Source organism: Hippocampus zosterae, chromosome 1, assembly GCF_025434085.1.
Source record: "Hippocampus zosterae strain Florida chromosome 1, ASM2543408v3, whole genome shotgun sequence".
NCBI classification, from domain to species: Eukaryota; Metazoa; Chordata; class Actinopteri; order Syngnathiformes; family Syngnathidae; genus Hippocampus; species Hippocampus zosterae.
The window spans coordinates 7,740,043-7,760,078 of NC_067451.1; the positions used below are offsets into that span (position 1 = coordinate 7,740,043).

Below are 20,036 nucleotides of genomic sequence, written 5' to 3' on the forward strand. Positions count from 1 at the left end.
GGTGGTGAAATTGTCTAAGAATGAACAGGTCTGCCAATAATCACCAACGAGGTGAAAGTTCACAACACAACAGAGAGAAGTTTAATTCAAACAGCATTCACAAAAGAAAAAGCAGCCATGACAATACGTCATCATCATCATCACATATTACAGCTAACAAGCTCTGCACCGTGTTCAAGTGATCAAACAAATGGATAGATAGCAAATTAAGGTTTGACGACCAAAAAAAAAAAAAGTTTGTATCTCCCAGCCCCCAACAAAAGCATCCTAGGAAGTTTCTTAATGACCTATCGACACCAAATGAATGTAAAATGTCATTGCAGTTGGACCTTGAAATGCTATTCATATCCAAAGAATGGCATCACGTTTCCACTTGACAAAACGGATGGTGCCAAACTCAGTTTGAGGGGGCCCACTCAAGCAAACGCAACCCATCTGCTTAATTTTCCTGATGAATTTGTTCTTTTCAATTTGGCAGAAAATCTGGACTGAAATTGACACTTCACACATTTGATTTCTCCAAATCTTTCTTTGAAAGCAAATTGGACAGTATGCTTCAATATTTGCTTGGCACTATTTTCCATGCCTTCCGTTGAAACCGTAGCTACAACACGACCCGCGTCTAAAAGGAGTTTGACACCCGTTTTGTTTTGGATTCAAGCTGTGCAAGTTCATTACTCAACATGGAAACAATTGTGACCTTTAAGTACGTCCCGTTGCTTGGCGCTGCTTGACCATGCGGAAGACGCCGGCAGCAGGAGAGGGAGAATCCACTCAGTCTTCTTGGCATTACAAAAATAAACATCTCCTCTGGTAGCAAAATACATGACGATCTCTCGCTCTCGTAGTTAAGCGTCGTCTCTCCGTGGCGTGGAAGAGCGGAAGAGAAAAATCTTACGAGCCCCAAACATTGATTGTCGGCAGACAGGACCAATGTCAAAATCTGTTTGCTTTCTGTACCAACATCTCTTGCCATCTTCTCACGGGACGGAGGATGAGCCCTACAATTGGACACGCGGGCAAATACAAACACAGAGCCCTGCTAGTTAGAACGCTGCCGGGACCAAGTCGGCACAATTGTTCATCCAGTGGCCTTGTGGCGGGATTCTGGAGTAGGACAAGAGGTGAACGGACCAAGTCCTGGAACATTCCGGAGAAGGTAGACGAAGCAGACGACCAGAGGTGGGAGGAAGTCACATGTGTAAGTCCACCCCCCCCCCCAAAAAAACCCCAAAAACAAGCAGGTCATGTCAAACGGCCGCTAAATTTCAAGCAAGTTATGACTCTGGTTCGTCAAGTTGGACAAACTTGCTCAGTCACAACATAGATTTGCACATTAGCCACGTAAAAAAAAAAAAAGTAAATTTCTTTTCCATTAAACTCCTAAAACATGACGTAACCTTGAATTCCTACATGTCAACAGACTTGTCACGTCAACCTTAAGTCTGACTCGACTCGTGACTGGAGTGAGATTTGGTTTCGGTTGTTTCCTTGTCAAAGGTTTTGGATCTCTCTGGATTCAGGAAGTTCAGTGTGAATCCGCAGAAGCTAAGGAGTGGAGATTTGGGACGCCGGGCACGATTGGGGAATGAGATGACGCGTAACAGTGTACCATCCTGGCAGAGGAGAATGACCCCAACCTAAGTCGACCAGGTCTTTGGGGAAACCTGCTGTGGTTGTCACGGTTGGGACCGGGTCAAACTCGAAGTTCCTCTTCCATGTCTCCCATTTTGATTTTTTTAAAATGTACTATTTCTTTACATTTTTCAAGGTTCCTCTCAGGACTTTTCCTCCATTTGAGATGCTTGATAGGATCCCTCTTCATCCGACAGACCCGTTTCCACGGCGATAACCAGCGACGCCACTGAGACGCTGCTCGCCATCGGCTGGAGCTCACCTGCAGCATGCAAGACGAACAGGCTCAGTGCCACATTTCCAGTCAATGTGCAAGATCTTGCCACATATCCAAGGGAAGCGAGGTTGGTTAATTTTGTTGATACATTCCAGCAGTGCCTTGAGATACAAGTCATGCCTTGACAAGGCTGGTAACTCAAAATATTTGGATCTCAAATCATTCATTCATTCATCTTCCGAGCCGCTTGATCCTCACTGGGGTCGCGGGGGGTGCTGGAGCCTATCCCAGCTGTCTTCGGGCAGTAGGCGGGGGACACCCTGAATCGGTTGCCAGCCAATCGCAGGGCACACAGAGGCGAACAACCATCCACGCTCACACTCACACCTAGGGACAATTTAGAGTGTTCAATCAGCCTGCCACGCATGTTTTTGGAACATGGGAGGAAACTGGAGCACCCGGAGAAAACCCACGCAGGCCCGGGGAGAACGTGCAAACTCCACACAGGGAGGCCGGAGCTGGAATCGAACCCGGTACCTCTGCACTGTGAAGCCGACGTGCTAACCACTGGACTACCGGGCCGCCCTCAAATCATATTTCCCCACTTAAATGAATGGAAATTGCATTAATCTGTTCCAACGCCCCCTCAAAAATGACTGTTTTTTAGTAAGACTACAAAATTGTACTTTATAAAGACGTAGAGTAATAATTCAATGCACAGCCATTCAATGAATTGCGCTGCTCCTTATGTTTTGCCCACCTTGTCCACTGGGAGGCAGTCTAATATAGACATGCAGATACAAAGAATAGTCTACTACTGTATCTGTAAGTGACTTGACAAGTTTCTGTAATATTAGTGACGGAAGTGACGGAAGTGACCACAGCGTGAAGCTCACCAGTATGCGTGTCGGTGGTGGCTGTCACAGGACTGTCCCTCAGGGTGTCGGGTGGGTCCTGGTAGTCCTGCGGGAGTCCCATGCGTCGCACCCCCGGATCCAAAACCACAGAGGAGCCTCCCTCGCTTAGCGTGCCGTCACCGGCCGCTCCGGAAACCACGGCCTCCAGCGCTAACGGTCCCGCACCACCACCCAGGGCCAGGTCGTAGTCCAGCGGTAGCTCATCCAGGCAGTCGGCATTCAACTGAACACGAGGGGCAGAGCAGAAATGATGCCAAGTGAAAGCCGAGCAGGGCGCTGCCCCGCGTTTGCCGCCGTACTCACAGCGATGCCCAGCGCCTTCAGGATGTTCATCTTGCACATGGGACACGTGCGATGATCCAGTAGCCACGGGTCCACGCAGCTCTTGTGGAACAAATGTCTTCAAGAGCATACACAAGTGGAGTCAGATTTTTGCAGCTAACTTTCCAGGTAAGTTACGCTCGATCATTTTGGTAACTTCCGATGGAACTGATCAATTTAATCTAAAACTAAACATAAAAACACAGGTAATTACTTGCGGTTTTAAAAAAAAATTAAACACTCGCTAGCTTTATGCAAATTTTTAGGTAAAATCCCATTGACATGCTAATGGTTAGCATTGATAATTCCAGTTTTACAACCCTTTCAACAGATTAGTAAACAAACGATGAAAAAGATATCAGTAAACAAATGATGACACACATTTAAGCTAAAACTAAACATAAAACGTAGCTAATTACTTGCGGTGTTTTCAAATTAAACACCTGCTAGCTTGATGCAAATGTTTATGTAAAATCCCATTGACATGCTAATGGTTAGCATTGATAATTAGTTTTACAACCCTTTAAACAACAGATATTGGTAAACAAACGATGAAATACACACAAACTTATATTTCCATTCTTTCATTGGGTAACAATGATTTGCAATACAAGTGTTTTGAGTTAAAAAAGGCGCCACTATATTTATTTCCCTATTCCGAGTTAATTTTTAACTTGGTGAGTTCTGATTAATTCCAATGGCCATAATCGGAAGTGGGTAAATAATGCGAGGAGTAAAAATACCTGCATGGTAGGATGCGGACCACGTCGTTGGCCTTGTAGCCTTCGATGCACACGGCGCAGTTGTCAAAGTCGCCCTCCGTCTCCTGGTCGCCCTTTCTGATCGTGCGCACCTGCAGCTTGCTGATGGCCTTCTTGGCTGCGTCACCGAGGCGGCGCTGCAGGGGAGGAGGGTGAGTAGGGCTTATTCCCCGCTCCAGTTCAAAGCAGGTCTGGGAATCACTGACTGATTCAAACGGATTGCTTTGGCGCAGTCTCGTGGCATATTCGGGTGATAGTATAACTTTTCAGAGCAATTGAAAGAGCTCCATTTAGTATAGTGGACCAAAAATAGTTCCCTAAAACATCCACATAAATTTCCTTAATATGGAATTGGAAATGAGCGAATGATTCCTGCATCATATAAAACTACTACCGAGGTATTTTAAGAGGACTTGAACATGACATGTATATCCAGAGGCTGAGTCAGCGATTCCTAACCCAGCCCTCGTGTGGACGCCCCGTTTCTAACCTGATTGCGGTCTCGCGCGTTGGCATATCGAAACCTCTGGATGTAGTAGAAGACGAGCCAGGCCAGCGAGATGATCATCAGCACGATGAAGGAGATGGACACAAAGACCACCGAGGTCCTGCTCACGTACTTCTGCAGGTTTCTGGTCCCGATGGTGATGGTCATGGTGACCGTCACGTTACGTTCCAGCAGCGAAACAACCTCGCGACCTTTGGGCTCTGGGATCATGATGGCCACGACATCGCCTGTGCCTGAGAAGGACGGTTAAAAAGGTTAGAGGAAAACCTCTCAAGAGATTTATTAGAGCGCTTTATCATCCGCAGCTCGATTAGACATGTCTATTTTTCTACATGTCACTCGTAATCACTTGCCAGGAATTGAACACCAAACCGTGCTACATAACCTACCCCTCAAAAGGCATATCTGGCATTAAGGTGAAATTTAAGGATAAATCATAAGTGCATTGCAACCTTTACAGATGATACTTTATTTGACCTTCCCTGAAGTCCTTAACAGGTGTCCCAACTGTTCGTTCCTCTCGCACCCATCCTGAATAACAAAGTTAACCAACGCTGTTGGATTTTACTACTCGTCTTCCTTTCTGTGACTCTTCCAGTCCCAAAGTTGCAACTTGCCAATCTCATCCTGTGAGACTCTCATCTCCTGTTTGAGGGACTGGTGATTAATTGTGAGGCGCCATCTTGAGCCGACGGTGGTCAAATTAGGTTCCCCTTTATGATCTTGAGTATTGTAGATTAATTTTAAGATTTCACCCCAAATCCCGGTGCTCATCAAGAGATGTACAAAGGAAAGGAAAGGAGAGGAGAGGAGAGGGAAGCGCCAGGCGTACCTGCATGAGGCATGGTGATGGTGTCGTTGGCGTTGCCCGAGCCCACGTTAAATATGACCACGGCTGAGGCGTTCCGCTCGGCGGCATGCCGGATCTTGTCCTTGTACGTGCAGTTTCCGTGGGCAATCAGAGCCACCCAGGCTCCGGTGTGGGCCGGTGCCACGAACGGGGTGGCGGGGTCGCAGGCCTGGCGGTCGTGCAGGGCGGCGGGCAGGACTACCACCCCCTTAGCGTCCCGCTTGGGCGAGTGCTCCCCGTAGCGGCCGCATTCGGTCTTGTCGGTCCGCAGCGCCTTGGTGGCAGGCTCCACATAGGTGATGTTGACGAAGGCCGTGTACCACTCCTCCCGCTCGGCCACGGTGAAGTCGAGGCACAGCAGGTGGACAAAGCAGAAGGACAGCAGCCACGTCGAGAGGGCCAGGCTACGGCAGGCCGCCGCCAAGGAGCACGGAGCCATGACGGGACGGAGCACGAGTTCTAGTCCGCCATGGGGACATGAGCCGGTACCGACGTAGAAGAGGGACCTGTGCTCGTCTGGAGGTCTGTGCGTTTGTCTTTCGTTATGTCTTCCCCGTCTTTCTGCTCTCGGATGGCCCGCGGCAGGCTACGTTAAAAGCAGGCGGCCGCTAGCCGCCTCCATCTGCAGCCGACAAAAACATCCGCGCGAGGTCGGGGAAATGCAACCGAAGCGTCGGCGGAAGGTCGAGTCGCAAATCAGAGGGCAATAGCGGCTGAGAATCGACAATCGAGCATGGGGCGTTCGAGATTTCCGTTAATTTGTAGACGCCATTTAAGGTGCATTGTTTTGACTTGGCCCCAACCTTTCGGTGTCAAGCTAGCGCCTCGCAGCTACCGACGCAGGCTCATCCAGTGGTGGATTGTCAAAGTAAATGTTAAAATGAGGTCCGTTGGAAAGCTTCCAATCATCGACGGCAGCCTTATAATGATGAATTTTGATTAGATTTTGTCTTATCATAGTTTTTATTTATCTCTCTTTTTGCGTTAATTGATATTATGCAACCGAAAAAGAAACTCATACAGGTTTTCTGTTATTTTGAAATAAGAATCATTTGTTTATCCGCTGGGAGTCATTCTTACTTGCATTTTTTTGAAGTTGCTCTGTGATGCAGTATTATCTAGCTACGCCGCCCAGTGGTCTGGCATGCAAACCTTTGACCCAATGTCTAACTCTTGCTTTACAAAGGAAAGTCTGAACAATCTTTGAAGTGACGGCACTACTGTCATCGGCTAATTCCATGGCACGTGATTTGTGGACGCCACGACCAGCTTTTCTTTTAGTACATTGCACAATGCTGAAGGCTTGATCAGTTTTTAACCTATTTGGTTTGTTGCGTCGGCTGTTTATTGTCATAACAATGGCAGACTTTTTCTCTTACAGTTCACAAACTGAATTGAACTTACAATTTTTATGTTAATATGAGGTTATTATATCTGAGTTTTATTTTGGTAAATATCCCTGATTGATGAAGATTTTGGAAATAGTCAATTGAGATGCACATTATATAAAGCTGGGTAACATTCCCCTTTGTAGAAATTGTCAGTATTTCAAACTGTAGCAGCCCTCTCTGCTCCTTTGCACACTTTTGGAGAAGCAAACTGGCTGCTTTCAGTGTTTTTTTTCTCATCCTGCAGCCCCCGACCCCCCTGCACCCACACTTTCCATTTGGGGGGGAAAGTGGTTTGTTTACTCATTGTGTGATGATTAACCAACAAATACCAGGACAGAAGGAGCAATATGGGAAAATAAAATCCTGTACATAATTTTATCCAGGGACGTAGAGGAAATTGAGTGTAGCCTCAAAATAAGAGTTGCACCACGAGGGTCAGGGTTACTTTTAAATTTGGTACAATCGTGAAAGTCAAATAACATCTTAAACGTGTTTATTTGACTTTTCATGTAACCGTTTATGACCACCTAATTCATTAACCTTTATTTTGGAGAGCCAGAGCAGCCGCTGTGGGTTTGACATTTGTTTCCTCCTCAGAGAAGTGCTGATGTGTGTCCTCACAGTGTGCTTGTGTGACCAGCAGAAGCCAGTACGATGGAAAACAGCGGACGACACAGCAGACTTGGTATAAAAAAGTACCGCCTCCCCCATCATGTTGTCGCCAAGCTTGCTAATCATACATATGTTCAACACGGCCTTTTGATCGTGGTTGATTTTTATCTGGAAAACATTGCGACGATTTGAACAAATACATTTTTCATGGATTGCCTTCTTTCCTCTCCATGTTTCTTCCAGGTGCTGCTTTTTCGAGAGAGGCTGCCAATCCAAAGGGAACATCTGATGAGAACTTTCCAACAGGTTACTTCTTTTTTATGTTGTTGTTTTTTTTGCATACTTGCCATATTGCATGCATTGGTCTGAAGCTCGTGAACAGAACTAGGATGTGTTAAAAGCCCAAATGACCCCAGTAGTAAACATGTCATGTGAGTCCATATCAAGCTGTTTATACATTCACCCTCTGCAGTCACTGATTAATCTTGACGCCTGCATCATACTGCACAGCAAGTACAGGCAACTCATTTTTTTTCAACAGAATTGACATTGAGACAAAATATTTTGTGCTGTTCAGTTGCTGTACTTTGACTGTTTAGTTATTCAAAATAAATGACTGACGTCGGTGTGAAGGCTTTCAGGAAAATGTGGATGCCGATCCCTGACTTTTTTGGTGCACTTTGTGCCCAGCTCTGCCCGTGCGCCTGGATGTGGTCATGGGTCCCGAGCGTCTTCCTGCACATGAGGAGTTGCAGGAAATGCTGCGAGGGAAACTGCGCATTCAGCAGGCCGACAGCACTGAGCTCAGCGCTCTCATTGAGGTACGTCACAAAAACACACTTGGAAGCTTCATGTTTGGCTTCTACAGGCAGTTTGGGTGGGTAAGGGAGGGGCGGGGGGACAACTGCATTGGAATTAGTACACTTTGAATAGAATCGAGCAGAGATGACGAAAATATTCACACACTGGACTTAAGCAGAAGTGCAGAGACTTGTGGTGAGAAAAAAAAAAGAACTCTGGTAAAAGTGGAAGTACTTATGTCCAAGAATACAGGCTCTGGCATGAACTCAATCGACCCAAGAAATAAATATGAATCTAAAAAGAAATATTGTGTCAAATAGGAGTTGTCTGCTCACCTGGTCGCCGTCGACAGTGAAGACCGAGTGATTTTTGTCACGTTCAAGGCATTCGAGGAAGTGTGGAAGTTCACAACCTATTTCACGCACGGTAATTTGGGAATGTTGTGTACGTTTACATCGAGCTTCAGCCTTGAGCTTGCAAAATATTTTTCATGCGGCTCCTTGATGATAATTGCCAAAGGTCGGCTGGGTCATTGCATGGAGCATCTGTTGTTTGACCACAAGATGTGGCTCCTTTCTTTGGAAAACCATCTTGGAATCAAAGTTTCCGTTCTGGAGGACACGCTTCATGTTATCTACTCGTGTGTCCTCATGCAAGAAGGTACGTTTACACAAAGAGGACGGTAGTCATCAACACATACAAGAAAATAATATACAGATGAGAGAATACTGACTTGCTTCTTGTAAGCTGGTCAGATTTAACGGGTTCTGTGTTGTGATCTGTGTCACCAAGGGTCACTGTTTGCTCGCTGCGCCGCCAGCCAGATGTTTGACAGTTGCACCTCCGGAGCTGACCTCTACCTGGAGCAAGGCGACGTTGCGCTCTTCGAGCCTCCCTTCATGGACTCGGGCTGGACTGTCCTTTGCCTGGCCGACGGGGCCCGAGGCACCGCGCCCAAACCTGCGCTGGAGCCCGTCATACCTTTTCATCAGTGAGTCAAACCATTAGGAACACTTGCCAGAGTGAAGCCCTGCTTATCGGGTCCGAGACCGGGCTTCGCCGGCTGATAGGTGGGGGAAAAAAACACCACAGAGAGACCTTATGAAAATGTTTTTAAAATTGTTTACTTGTCCTTCCCAGTTGACATTTACTGTAAACCGGAAAACAACGTTCACCAGCTTAATGCTAACATTTTATGCTAAATGGCATAGACGGGCTAGCGGCGTATCATTAGCATCAATGTAATTGTTAACCTTAGAACAACTGCTACTTTAACACACACGGAGCAGCAACACATACAACAAAAGTGAATGAAACATTGTTTATTTCAACGGCACAACGTCCAATATAAGATTTCTTCGCTGCCTCTTCTTGCTCTTACATCAACTGTAGCTACGGCTAGTTGAGCTCAGTTTTCCCTGTCAAGTTGTGGCACAACATGGTCATGCACTGTAGGCGCACAACTCTAAAGGGAAACTTGCCAGTTCGTATCCTACCAAAATCCCAATTTAAAAAAAAAATGTTTGTCTAAAATTCATGCGGAAAATAGCGCTGGCACAAAAGATGAACCGCAATATAGCAGGGGCTGATTGCAAACAATATTTTTCCGGTGGAGTGAATGTACGGCACCGTGCAGTGGCGATGAAAGTGTCTGTCGTGTTTCTTGTGATGTGTCCGCAGGTGGTTTCTTAAGTCTTGCGCAGAGAGCATTGTGGTGGGTGACGGTAAACCCGTTCGTGACTTCCCTCTACACTTTGGTAAGGTGGAAATTTGCATCCACAGGACTATTGCAGCGTTTCCCAACCTTTCTTGAGCCAAGGCACATTCAGGGTACCATGACACATGAGTAACTCCACTTATGAGTTTTTCGAGATGTGAGCCGTCTGGTTTTCTTTTTTTTTGTTTTTGTTTGTTTTGACTCGCTCGCACAGACTTGAGATACGAGCATTGTACTGTTTGAAGACATGGTTCAGCACTGACACATTACACTGACAATAGGAGAGCACTCATGATTATGTATTCTTTATCCTCTGCATAGAATGACTAATATTAGCGCCGTACTAATGAGCTGAGAGAGTAAATGTGGTGTTATTATGCAATGGCTCACAACTCTCTGAGGCCTTTATGAAGTGAAATAACGATGAGCTCATCCCAGTTTACACTTTATCTGTGTAAAATATTTGACTCTTCTGCCTATCATTATAGGTCACCAGCACAGATAGTTGGTGTAAATAAAGAAATAATTTTCGGACCAATTAAGTGAAAATTGATTTCTCTTGGCACACTGGCTGGGACGCACTGTAAATCTTGGGCCCAAAATACCTACGGTAGATATCCTGTTAAATTTTTTTTTTCTAAACTCATCATCTTGTCGTATTCAGCCACAGGCACATGTGTGGCCGCCACGCGATATGATGCCGAAGGCCCAGATGAGCTCAGCGTGTCCCCGGATGATCGCATCATCATCGTGGGACGACTGGTATCCTGTCACGGCTGGTTCTTGGGCATGAAAGAGGAAACGAGAGAAGCGGGTCTTGTGCGGGCGAGCCAGGTGAAACCCTCGGGCGACACCTACGAGTGAGTGTGACCCCCGCAACATGAAAACGGAGCGTGCAAAATGGCTTCCGGAAGCAATGACGTGTCGTTTGTTGTTGTTTTATCATGAGTCCAGCTCGGTAAACGCTCTTTTAGTTGGGGAAGAAGTCGACTTTTACAATCTGCGTGAAGACGGCGTCATTGAGGAAACTACTGCTCTACTCAAGAGCACGTCTCAAAGTGATATTGGCCGTAACTACAAACTAGGTAAAAATGTGAAACATTTTTGTGTTTTTTTTTTGTGCTTGCATGGTCACGAGCTATGGGTCGCGACCGAAAGAACGAGATCCCGGATACAAGCGGCCGAAATGAGTTTTCTCCGCAGGGTGTCCGGGCTCTCCCTTAGAGATAAGGTGAGAAGCTCGGTCATCCGGGAGGGGCTCCGAGTCGAGCCGCTTCTCCTCCACATCGAGAGGAGCCAGATGAGGTGGCTTGGGCATCTGATTCGGATGCCTCCTGAACGCCTCCCTGGTGAGGTGTTCCGGGCATGTCCCACCGGGAGGAGACCCCGAGGAAGACCCAGGACACGCTGGAGAGACTATGTCACCCAGCTGGCCTGGGAACGCCTCGGGATCCCCCGGGGAGAGCTGGAAGAAGTAGCTAGGGAGAGGGAAGTCTGGGCTTCCCTGCTAAAGCTGTTGCCCCCGCGACCCGGCCCCGGATAAGCGGTAGAAGATGGATTGATGGATGGATGGATTTTTGTGCTTCTATAGGGTATTTGGGATAGAAATCCATTGCAAAAAGCTCTCCTAATAGTAATAAAAGCGATCAATCAAAGGGAATCTGTCGATGGCAAACTTGAGAAAGGAATCCGTTGAAATAAGAACTCCGGCTTCATCGTCCCCGGTGACGCTCGAGGGATCCGATTTTGACTTGAGCATCAAACGGAGTTGATGCAAGTCTGGAGATGAATGCAAGATACAAACGTGTGCTCTTTATTGTTCAATCTTAGATGTGTTCAGTTACCAAGACTCCAAGACCAATCGGTCAAGTAAGTCCTTCTCGACTGGCTCTTTCACTGACTGAGTCCCAACCAAAGGACATGAGGAAGATTCTGGTCTCAGCATCTTGTTTTTCATTTTTTCAGAAGGTCCTTCGGCCCCAGTTCAGGCTGACTTCCTGGAAAATACGGCGCGGCTTCTCGACGGACAAAAGCATCGATCCCCTCGGCGTGTTTGTACGAGAACCCAAGAGGAAGCGATGGATCCAGTTGAAGGCCACCGCGCGGTGGCTCGTTGTATCACTGTGCAACCAGCTGAAGAAAGACAACGCACAGAGAGCATCACTTTGCTGCTGTCCTTTCTGAAAGGACGTGAATACAAAGATGAGTTCGGAGCCTTTTACGTACTAAGTCCTGAACTCGTGTCCTCCACCATCTTCTGCGGCCACTCATGCGAGGACGAGTTGATTTCCTTTCTGTCCGTCGCCAGAGAAACCGCCAGGAAGAAACGACAATTCTGGTCCCAGACTCGTTTGTGCTTCCTGTTGGGCAAGTTCAGCGCCTCCAAGTCCAAATTCAGCCAGGCCCGCGTTTACTTTGAGGAGGCGCTCGGCGTCCCCCGGGAAACTTTCGCCGACCTCAGGCTGTTGGCGAGCATTTATTCCAACCTGGCCGGCGTTTATCTGTTACAGAAGAACAGGGAGAGCTTCTTCGGCATGTCCGAGCGACTGGCGGCCCTGTTAATGGGCACGGCGGACTGCCTGGAATGTGTGACGGAAAGCTCGGTTCTAGAACATGCCCTCAAGAGGGCGATCTTGTCTCAAAACGCAATGGCTGAAGCCCGAGCTTGCTATCTTCTGGCGAGGCACCACTGGATTCAGAAAAAGAGGCCAAAAGTTGTCCCTTACTTAGAGAGGCTCCTTGTTCTTTGCGCAGGAGCTCAGGGAAAGTCCAGCGTCTCCCCCAGCAGAGGACATTTAACGCTCGGGAGGCTGCAAAGGGAAATGGGCCTCCGCCATCTTAGTATTTGCTCTGCCGGTAGCGCGCTGCTGCATCCTTCTGCGACGCTGACCGAGGGCCTCAGCAGCCTGCTCCTCGTCTCAGACAACACCACCGACGGAGACTCGTTCCCAGCCCACCTGGCTCCATATTTGCATCGCTGTCTCTCCTTGAGCGACAGTCAAGGAGCGCCAGGCCACGAATCACGTTCAGTTTTGAAGCACCAGCTGGCCCTTTGTCTCTCGCAGCTTTTTTACCAACACGGGATGCTGGGCCACGCCATCCGACTCATGCGCGCTCTTATCGGCGCCGCCCCTTCCTACCCCGACATGGCAGAACAGAAGATCGCCCTCATCTGGCTGGCATGGCTCCACATCCACGACCTTGAACCGAGCACGGGGCTGCACATATTAGACACGGTCTTGGACGCCCTGCCGGAGCACTGCACCGTGCCGCTGGAAGGTTTGTGGGGTTTTGGTGTTTGGACCTCAATCTTGTTTCTACCTTTGACCACAGATGGGCGACTCATGACTTGACTCGCCAATTTTCTACTTGCATGACTAAAACTAATGGAAGACCAACTTGACGATGACTTGGTTTTCATGACACTCGACTTAAGTTGGACTTAAACGACGTGACTTGATGAGTGTTGGCTATTTGATTGGCTTCAAGGGCTGGTACTCAACATGCGCGGCGTGGCACTCGGGTGCATGGGTGACATTCGGAGGGCAGCGGAGAGCTATCGCGACGCTGTGGATATCTGTCAGGAGTACGAAGACACGCCAAACTGGGCGGTGGCGCTTGCTAACCTCGGTATTTCATGTCCTTATTAGCATCCGATGATGACCCGAGTGGAATCTCAGTAAACGACGAGGCGCTTCCTTCCTTCTCACAAAGGCCTGCTGTGTCTCAAGGTTGGAGCTAAAGGACTAGCGCAGAAGCACCTGATGGAGTCTGTGCGTCTCTTTTCCGCGCTGGATGGAGGACACGAGACGACTTTCATCGCCGTGCTGCTGCAGCTGGGACAACACTGCGTGAAGGAGCGGCGGATGCATTACGGGAAAGGATGCTACGAGTGGGCTTTGCTGCTAGCCATCAAAGCCAACCTCTCAGACTGTAAATTGCCTTCTTCCGTCGTTGCATCCAAAATGAGACAATGTCCTCATTCCCTGCCAATATTCTGGAATTCTATCTTGAGTTACTGAGAATGTATGCAGAGTAAGAGACTACAACAGATAATTTCGATGGCAGGCCAGCTGACGGCGGTAAGACGTCTATGCCACCTTTACGAGTGCGAGAGTCCAGACCGGGCCCGACGTATCATCTACAGCCAGTACCAGGTCCGGCTGCTTCATGGGACGCCTGATCGAGAACGGGAGGGCGACGTGCAGGAAGCCATCAGCCAGCTCTTCCTCTCATTGGCCACCCACAGGTGTGCTTTTGACCGATGATTTTTGTGATGTCACTCGTAGTACTTGGCGCATGTAGTTGCTAACTATGCACAGCTTTGATCCACGAGTAACATGTATCTCGACTAGTGAGCCAAAACATGTAGCGTCGTTCTTCTAGCGTGTTGAATCATCTTATTTGTCACTACTACAGTACATGACATATCCACGCACTAGTAAAATAACTACTGTATGTTACGAGTGAGGCAAAATTGTGCTCTACATCAGGGGTCCCCAACCGCCGATCAGCGGGTCATTTGGTGCCGGGTCGCACAGAATCTGAAAGATGTTTTATTTTGAAATTTTACCGGATTGTTTGTTATATCAGTCTACATTTTGTCACTTTTGACACAGGTGAATGCGCGCTTCTCGGTCACGTGATAGGTTACCGCATAAAAAACAAACGTCTTTGAAATGTTTTTCCGGGAGGGGTACAGGCCCAGCCAGGAGACAGAAGAGGAGCCTATGACTTTCAAGAAAAATAAGGCTACATTTAGTCGACAGTATCAGGAGTCCTATTTCTAATTCGGCTTTATCTCAACAGGAGCTTCACACGCACCAAGGCTGCTCAGCATAATAAGCGGCGACATGAGTCGTATTTTTCATGCACTTTTATGTGATGTATCTTATTTTGTAGGCACGTTTAAATGTTACTATAGCGACTGGAGAATGTTGCGGCCAGATCCTCGTTCCTCGTGTCATGATTCATGTTTATCATTATGTTTCGAAAATACCACACTCAGGTCATATCGTATTATATTGTTGTGTCTATCCGGCCTGAAACTATTGTCTGACACGAAACCGGTCCATGGGCCAAAAAAGGTTGACTACTAGTCAACAGTGGAGGTTCTGCATCAATTTCACTGAGGGGCCCGGGCTGGGGCCGGGGGGGCACATTCAACCCAGGGCTAAAAAGACAGATTCGAAATCTTATTTGACTTTTTATTTCTTCAAACTTTGAAAATGTAGTCATAACATTACAGTGATGAGAAAAAAACAGTATTAGGAGGGCTAAAACGTCTGCAAGCGTAACAATACGTTGTGTCCATCTGTTGAGAATATTCAAGCCAGGGGATGATATGGTAGCAGTCTGCCGGGGACAAAAATTGCAAATACACTGAAGCTAGATGTTTTACATGCATATAATTATCCAAATTTTAAAAGGCAATGTCTTATATATTGATCCTGTTACATTAAAAGTAAAATAAAAAGGGAGACTAAAAAAGTTACACACACACGCACACGTCGTGGTAATTTCCTTCTCTGCAGTCTGCTTCTCATTTTCCCGCTCATTTTTAAGTGGTGCAGCGCACTAAAAGGTCCGACGAGAATGTTAAATCACGCACTTTTGTTCCACCTTTCGCGTCGACGACTCGGCGCGACTGCGTCGGAGGGGGTGCCATATTCAGTGCAACAGGGGCACTGGCCCCCGTTGACCCCCCCAGAACCGCCACTGTTAGTCAAGTGCTCGACGTTAACTTGTAGAATTCTTCCAGTAAAAAGAGTGCTTTCCTCACCATCCGTAGGGCCTATCGCGCAGCTCTCGATCACACCAAGAGCAGTCTGGCTATTTTCATCGACCTGGGCCGCAAGGAGAAGGAAGCATACGGATGGCTACAAGCCGGCAAGCTCTACCACCTCCTCGGCCAGGTGGAACTGGTGGAACTTTACGTGCAGGTGTGTGGATGGTTGGTTGATTGTTTGGTTTTGTCCAGTTAGATTTCAGCTTCTCCCCATTGCCGTGTCAGTCCAATCTGCCAAATCATCACAATCTGTGGAGAAGGCCATTGTTACTGAAGCTACGTTAGCAATGGGACGACTAATTGATGCAACGATTGGTGGATGAGGAGAGCAAGTGTGAACCCGATCAGATTTCAAAATTGCCTCGCGGTGCCTACAACATGTCAGCACTTTTCTGTCCTCTGATTGATCGGTCTGACTAAAACTGTAGCGGCCAAGTTTGACTCGCAAAAAACCCCCACTTCTCAAACGTTTACTTCTCTTGAATTGTCTTTCCTTTTTTTGCCTCACATGGTGGTCAGGTGGCTCAGGATGTCGCTCTGAGCACAGGAGACACCAAGTTCATCTTGAAACTTCTGGAAGCTGCTGGTGATGTCTTCTTCAACAGCAGCCAGGACCGAGACAAGGCTATCATGTACTACAGGGTAGGTGTCCCCAAAACGGTGTTTGGACATTTTCCTAAAAAATCCTGAGAAAACAATTTTGCCATATAAAATTACATATGAATCGTTTAAAAATCTGGAAAATCAAAAATAAACTTCTCAACTCACTTAAGTATAGTTGCTTGACACCACGATTGCTTTTTCCTGAGCACAAAAACCCATCCTGTGAGTTTTTCCAACAGAGGAGTGATCGGGGGTTGACTTTTGCATCTTTGATCCTTTGGCATGTTGTGCGCTTGACGCAGGATCGCGCTCTTCCCATCGCTGCCAAGAGCGGAGCCACGTCCAGCAGGCTGAGGCTGTGCAACAAGCTGACAGAAGTCATGCTGAATCTCCAACTGTACGGGGAGGCCGTGGAGTTTGCTCACACCGCTCTGGACATCAGCATCACTCTGGGTAGGAAAGGGGGCAAATCTTTGCTCTTCCGCTGGATTGACCACATACCTCAGAGTTGGCCTGAAGCTAAATTTGGGCTATGGGGCCCTCTGCCTCTGTTCAGCATAGTGAGCGATCGCCCGACTGGTGAATATTTTTTCTTGGTAATTCATTCATATTTACACAAAAGTATTGAAACACCTCATGGCCCGAGGGGCGAATGACGAGGACGCTGCATAGACATACAGTATATCTTCTATTCAGTATATCTAAACACACAGACACTTTTGATAGAGGTCCCTCTTAGCCAATGGGATGCCAGGAAGATGCTCGATAACAGCCAATGGCAGAGCATCTTGCATTCGGGAAACTCAGAGCTGCGGGTCGCAGCGCATACTATATTTTTACCTTTCGTATCTTGAAATTTCTTTCGTAACAAGAGGCAGTATTTTCCTGTTGAGGCGTTTCGTAACTTGAAAAGTTCGGATGAAGAGACGTTCGTAAGTAGAGCTACCGCTGTCTTGATGATGATTGACCATTTATACACCAACCGTAAACTCTGCTCTGGCAGTGGAATCTCCAAGGGTCACGCGTTCGTCTGCAGGCAGACTGGGGTCGATCGACACAACTTTCCAAGTGAAGCACTAAATGGGTTCATGAATTTCATCTGGTAGTTTTTACACTAAACACCACCTTAAAAGAACATAGCTTCCCAAGTACCACCAATGACCAACATTAAAATACAGAAGTGTAGTAGGAAGTTTTAATAGAAAAAAAGTGGCAAGGATTTTATTCCTGAAAAGTATATTGAATATAATTGTGAGCCATTCTAACAATGTGCACTAGTTGAACATTAATTTTGCCCTTTAAATCGGAAAATTTACTTAATGATTTGGATTTCATCAATCTTTTGCATACCACTAGAGGGCACCCTGCATAGCGCTTGCTATGGTCGTCGAACTGCACTTTCCATTTGCACAAGGAAAACAGGAAGGGCCTGTTTTGTTGTTGGATTTGGCTCTGACTGTCGTAACAGCGACTGGCGCCTTTCCATGCAGGTGAGCACCTGAACGAACGAGTGGCCTACCATCGTCTGGCCACCTTGTATCACCGTTTAGATCAGTGTGAGCTGGCCGAACACTACTACCTGAAGACCTTGAGCCTCTGCCCGGCCCCCCTGCAGTTCGACGAGGAAGCTCTCTACTACGCCAGGGTCTATCGGACCTTGGGCGACATCCTTTTCTACAATCTGAAGGTACAGGATTTTTGGACAGAAAGCCAAAGTTGTAAAAGAATTCATTCATGTCCTGAAATAATTGCTCCATTTATTTATTGTTATTATTACTTCATTTCGGGTTTTTGTTTTTTTTGGTCCCTTCAGTCTTTTTTTTTTTTTTGGTCCAATCAGCCTTTGTTCGTTCCAGGAACCTTTTGATGCGGCAGGCTACTACCACTTAGCTCTGGCCGCAGCCATGGATGTGGGAAACAAGAAGTGGCAGCTGGTGCTGTGCACCCGCCTCGCCACCCTCTACCACAACTTCCTCATGGACCGCCAGCTCTCGCTCTTTTTTTACAAGAGATCCCGAGGCCTCGCCGCAGAGCTCAACGTGAGGAGGATGAACACGGCGGTGGACCGCGCCAGCGTGGCAGTTTACTAGGGGCCGCCGGGACGACAGTAAGAAATGTCTTCACTGTTCACCCTTGCTCACTGTTTAGTCTTAACACTTATCTCATCCCAACCACGTCCTCGGAAAGGTGGTTGCGTCCCTAAACTTGCACACAGTCCACCAAGCATTCTTGATTATAAAAGTGAGTATATAATGGATTAAATGTGCATACATAAAGAATGTATCTTTATTAAAAGCAGAAGCGTTCTTCATTGCAGGCATCGTCAATTAATGATTGCAAGCATAAGCGTTCTTCTTTGCAAGCATAATCAATTTATCATGTCAGGCATAAGCGAATATATGATGACTAAAAATAATCAATCCAACACTATCATTGCACGACTGGACAGCGTTTCAGCACGTCCGCTGTGTTGCGTAGTATAAAATGCGTCTACATTTTTTTTCCTTTGGCAATATCTGTGTAGCTCAGGAATATTTTGTCGCATTGTAGCTGCCATGAATTACCCCGGATTCCAATCATCTGAAAATTATGTAATCGGGACGGATTTTTCAGATCACGTAATCAAGATCGGGATCCCGACTCATAAGACGTACTCATTTTAGTAGTGCCCTGAATAGTCATTCTGATGTGGAAAACAAGCTTACTATTTGGAAGAAACTGAGGCAAAGTCGGCCACTTGTGCAGTGTCGAGTAATGTCAGTGTTTACCCACTGAGGGTCAGCGTAATCTTGTTTCACGGGAGGAATTTGGGTCCTGCCAAGATGCAACTCAGCGGCCGAAATATTCAACACACAAAGCATGAAATAAAATTAAAGTGAATTATGAGAGGAACTAAGTCATATCTGGATGAAGCAATCTGGTCATATGCAAATGTGAAAGATGCTTGCGGTGAATGTCAGCTGCGAGCTGCAAAAGACAATCAAGATGTCAAAAACACTTTTGAACACAAGGGGTGGGGGGGACTACATTTGGTTTGAATAGGCGCTAAAAATATCAGTCAGACCGAGCAATGGGATTGTGAGGCTGACATAATTAGAGCATTTGCTTATTTTAATCGTGCACATGAATATATTTAGCTGCCGCGTGGTGCGTGCGTCCTTAAGAGAGTTGAGTCCAAGGAGAGACGTCATTCCGTGCCATACGTTAGCGTTCCTGGAGTTTTTTTTTTTTTTTTTCGCTCTCAAGATTGCTTTTCCTGTTGCTTTCCACACAGTCTAACTTTCAAAAGTCGGACTACCCCAGCTCCATCCCCAACGAATCAAAGCGAAAATCACAAATGGTGCATCAGCGAACCCAGGCGGACGAGCCGCCGGGGTAGGAGGGAGGGAATGGCACAACGGATTAAGGGTGGCGGTAGGAAGAAGGCAGCAGTGAGAGATTGATGTTGTGCCCAGTCGGTGTTGCTGCAGTGGCAATTAGATAAGAGGTCTGGATCAGCAGTCGGCGTGCTCATGGCGCAGTCAGCGCAAGGCTATTCGAGATGAAGTCGCTGACATTTAACATGGCCACCAAAGCATATGCCGTGCACAGTTGCCACAAAAAGAAAAAACTCACACAAAAAGAAAAAACTCACGCAACTCACCTGGGTGCTTGTCGTATTTTCCATGGCTTTTGACACGTCACACAAGTGGACTTTTTGGACAGACTCGCATTAGGACGAACAGTTGTCCAACTAGGAACGAAAGTCATGACAACTAAGGAGGGCGAGGCATTTAGGGGGGGAAAAATATTTTGATTAATGTTGAAATTGCGATGAATAAAAATGATGTACATTGGTTTCAAAATTCAGTATTAATTCAACTACTAAAAACCAACTATTCAAAACAAACTTTGTAGCCTCATGCCCATTCATTC

At 47.0% G+C, this 20,036-nt stretch overlaps 2 protein-coding genes across 2 annotated transcripts; one reads left to right on the forward strand and one right to left on the reverse strand.

Moving 5' to 3' along the window:
• Positions 1 to 52: 52 nt before the first annotated feature.
• Positions 53 to 6,366, reverse strand: LOC127599455 (RING finger protein 150-like). The gene is made up of 6 exons (XM_052063415.1): positions 5,192 to 6,366; positions 4,342 to 4,592; positions 3,834 to 3,988; positions 3,073 to 3,169; positions 2,749 to 2,992; positions 53 to 1,897 (listed from the first exon to the last, which is right to left on the reverse strand). Exons 1-6 carry the CDS (start codon positions 5,646 to 5,648, stop codon positions 1,779 to 1,781), a joined length of 1,323 nt encoding a protein of 440 aa, XP_051919375.1. The 5' UTR covers positions 5,649 to 6,366; the 3' UTR covers positions 53 to 1,778.
• LOC127599268 (SH3 domain and tetratricopeptide repeat-containing protein 1) lies at positions 5,592 to 20,010 on the forward strand. The gene is made up of 21 exons (XM_052063091.1): positions 5,592 to 5,731; positions 7,244 to 7,285; positions 7,456 to 7,518; positions 7,903 to 8,033; positions 8,334 to 8,439; positions 8,533 to 8,673; positions 8,806 to 9,004; positions 9,694 to 9,770; positions 10,395 to 10,590; positions 10,685 to 10,815; positions 11,561 to 11,599; positions 11,696 to 13,009; positions 13,220 to 13,360; positions 13,445 to 13,663; positions 13,799 to 13,979; positions 15,522 to 15,672; positions 16,038 to 16,160; positions 16,424 to 16,574; positions 17,612 to 17,808; positions 17,978 to 18,244; positions 18,550 to 20,010. The coding sequence occupies exons 2-20, from the start codon at positions 7,255 to 7,257 to the stop codon at positions 18,209 to 18,211; spliced, it is 3,825 nt and encodes a 1,274-aa protein (XP_051919051.1). The 5' UTR covers positions 5,592 to 5,731; positions 7,244 to 7,254; the 3' UTR covers positions 18,212 to 18,244; positions 18,550 to 20,010.
• The last annotated feature ends 26 nt before the right edge of the window (positions 20,011 to 20,036 follow it).

Excerpts from the sequence above, each read along its gene's own strand:
- LOC127599268 (XM_052063091.1), top strand. The coding sequence starts at position 7,255 with ATGGAAAACAGCGGACGACACAGCAGACTTG. Across the intron at positions 9,771-10,394 it reads TGACTTCCCTCTACACTTTG|CCACAGGCACATGTGTGGCC; the intron begins GTAAGGTGGAAA and ends TGTCGTATTCAG. Across the intron at positions 16,161-16,423 it reads AGGCTATCATGTACTACAGG|GATCGCGCTCTTCCCATCGC; the intron begins GTAGGTGTCCCC and ends CGCTTGACGCAG.
- LOC127599455 (XM_052063415.1), bottom strand. The coding sequence starts at position 5,648 with ATGGCTCCGTGCTCCTTGGCGGCGGCCTGCCGTAGCCTGGCCCTCTCG. Across the intron at positions 4,593-5,191 it reads CATCACCATGCCTCATGCAG|GCACAGGCGATGTCGTGGCC; the intron begins GTACGCCTGGCG and ends CGTCCTTCTCAG. Across the intron at positions 2,993-3,072 it reads TGAAGGCGCTGGGCATCGCT|TTGAATGCCGACTGCCTGGA; the intron begins GTGAGTACGGCG and ends CCTCGTGTTCAG.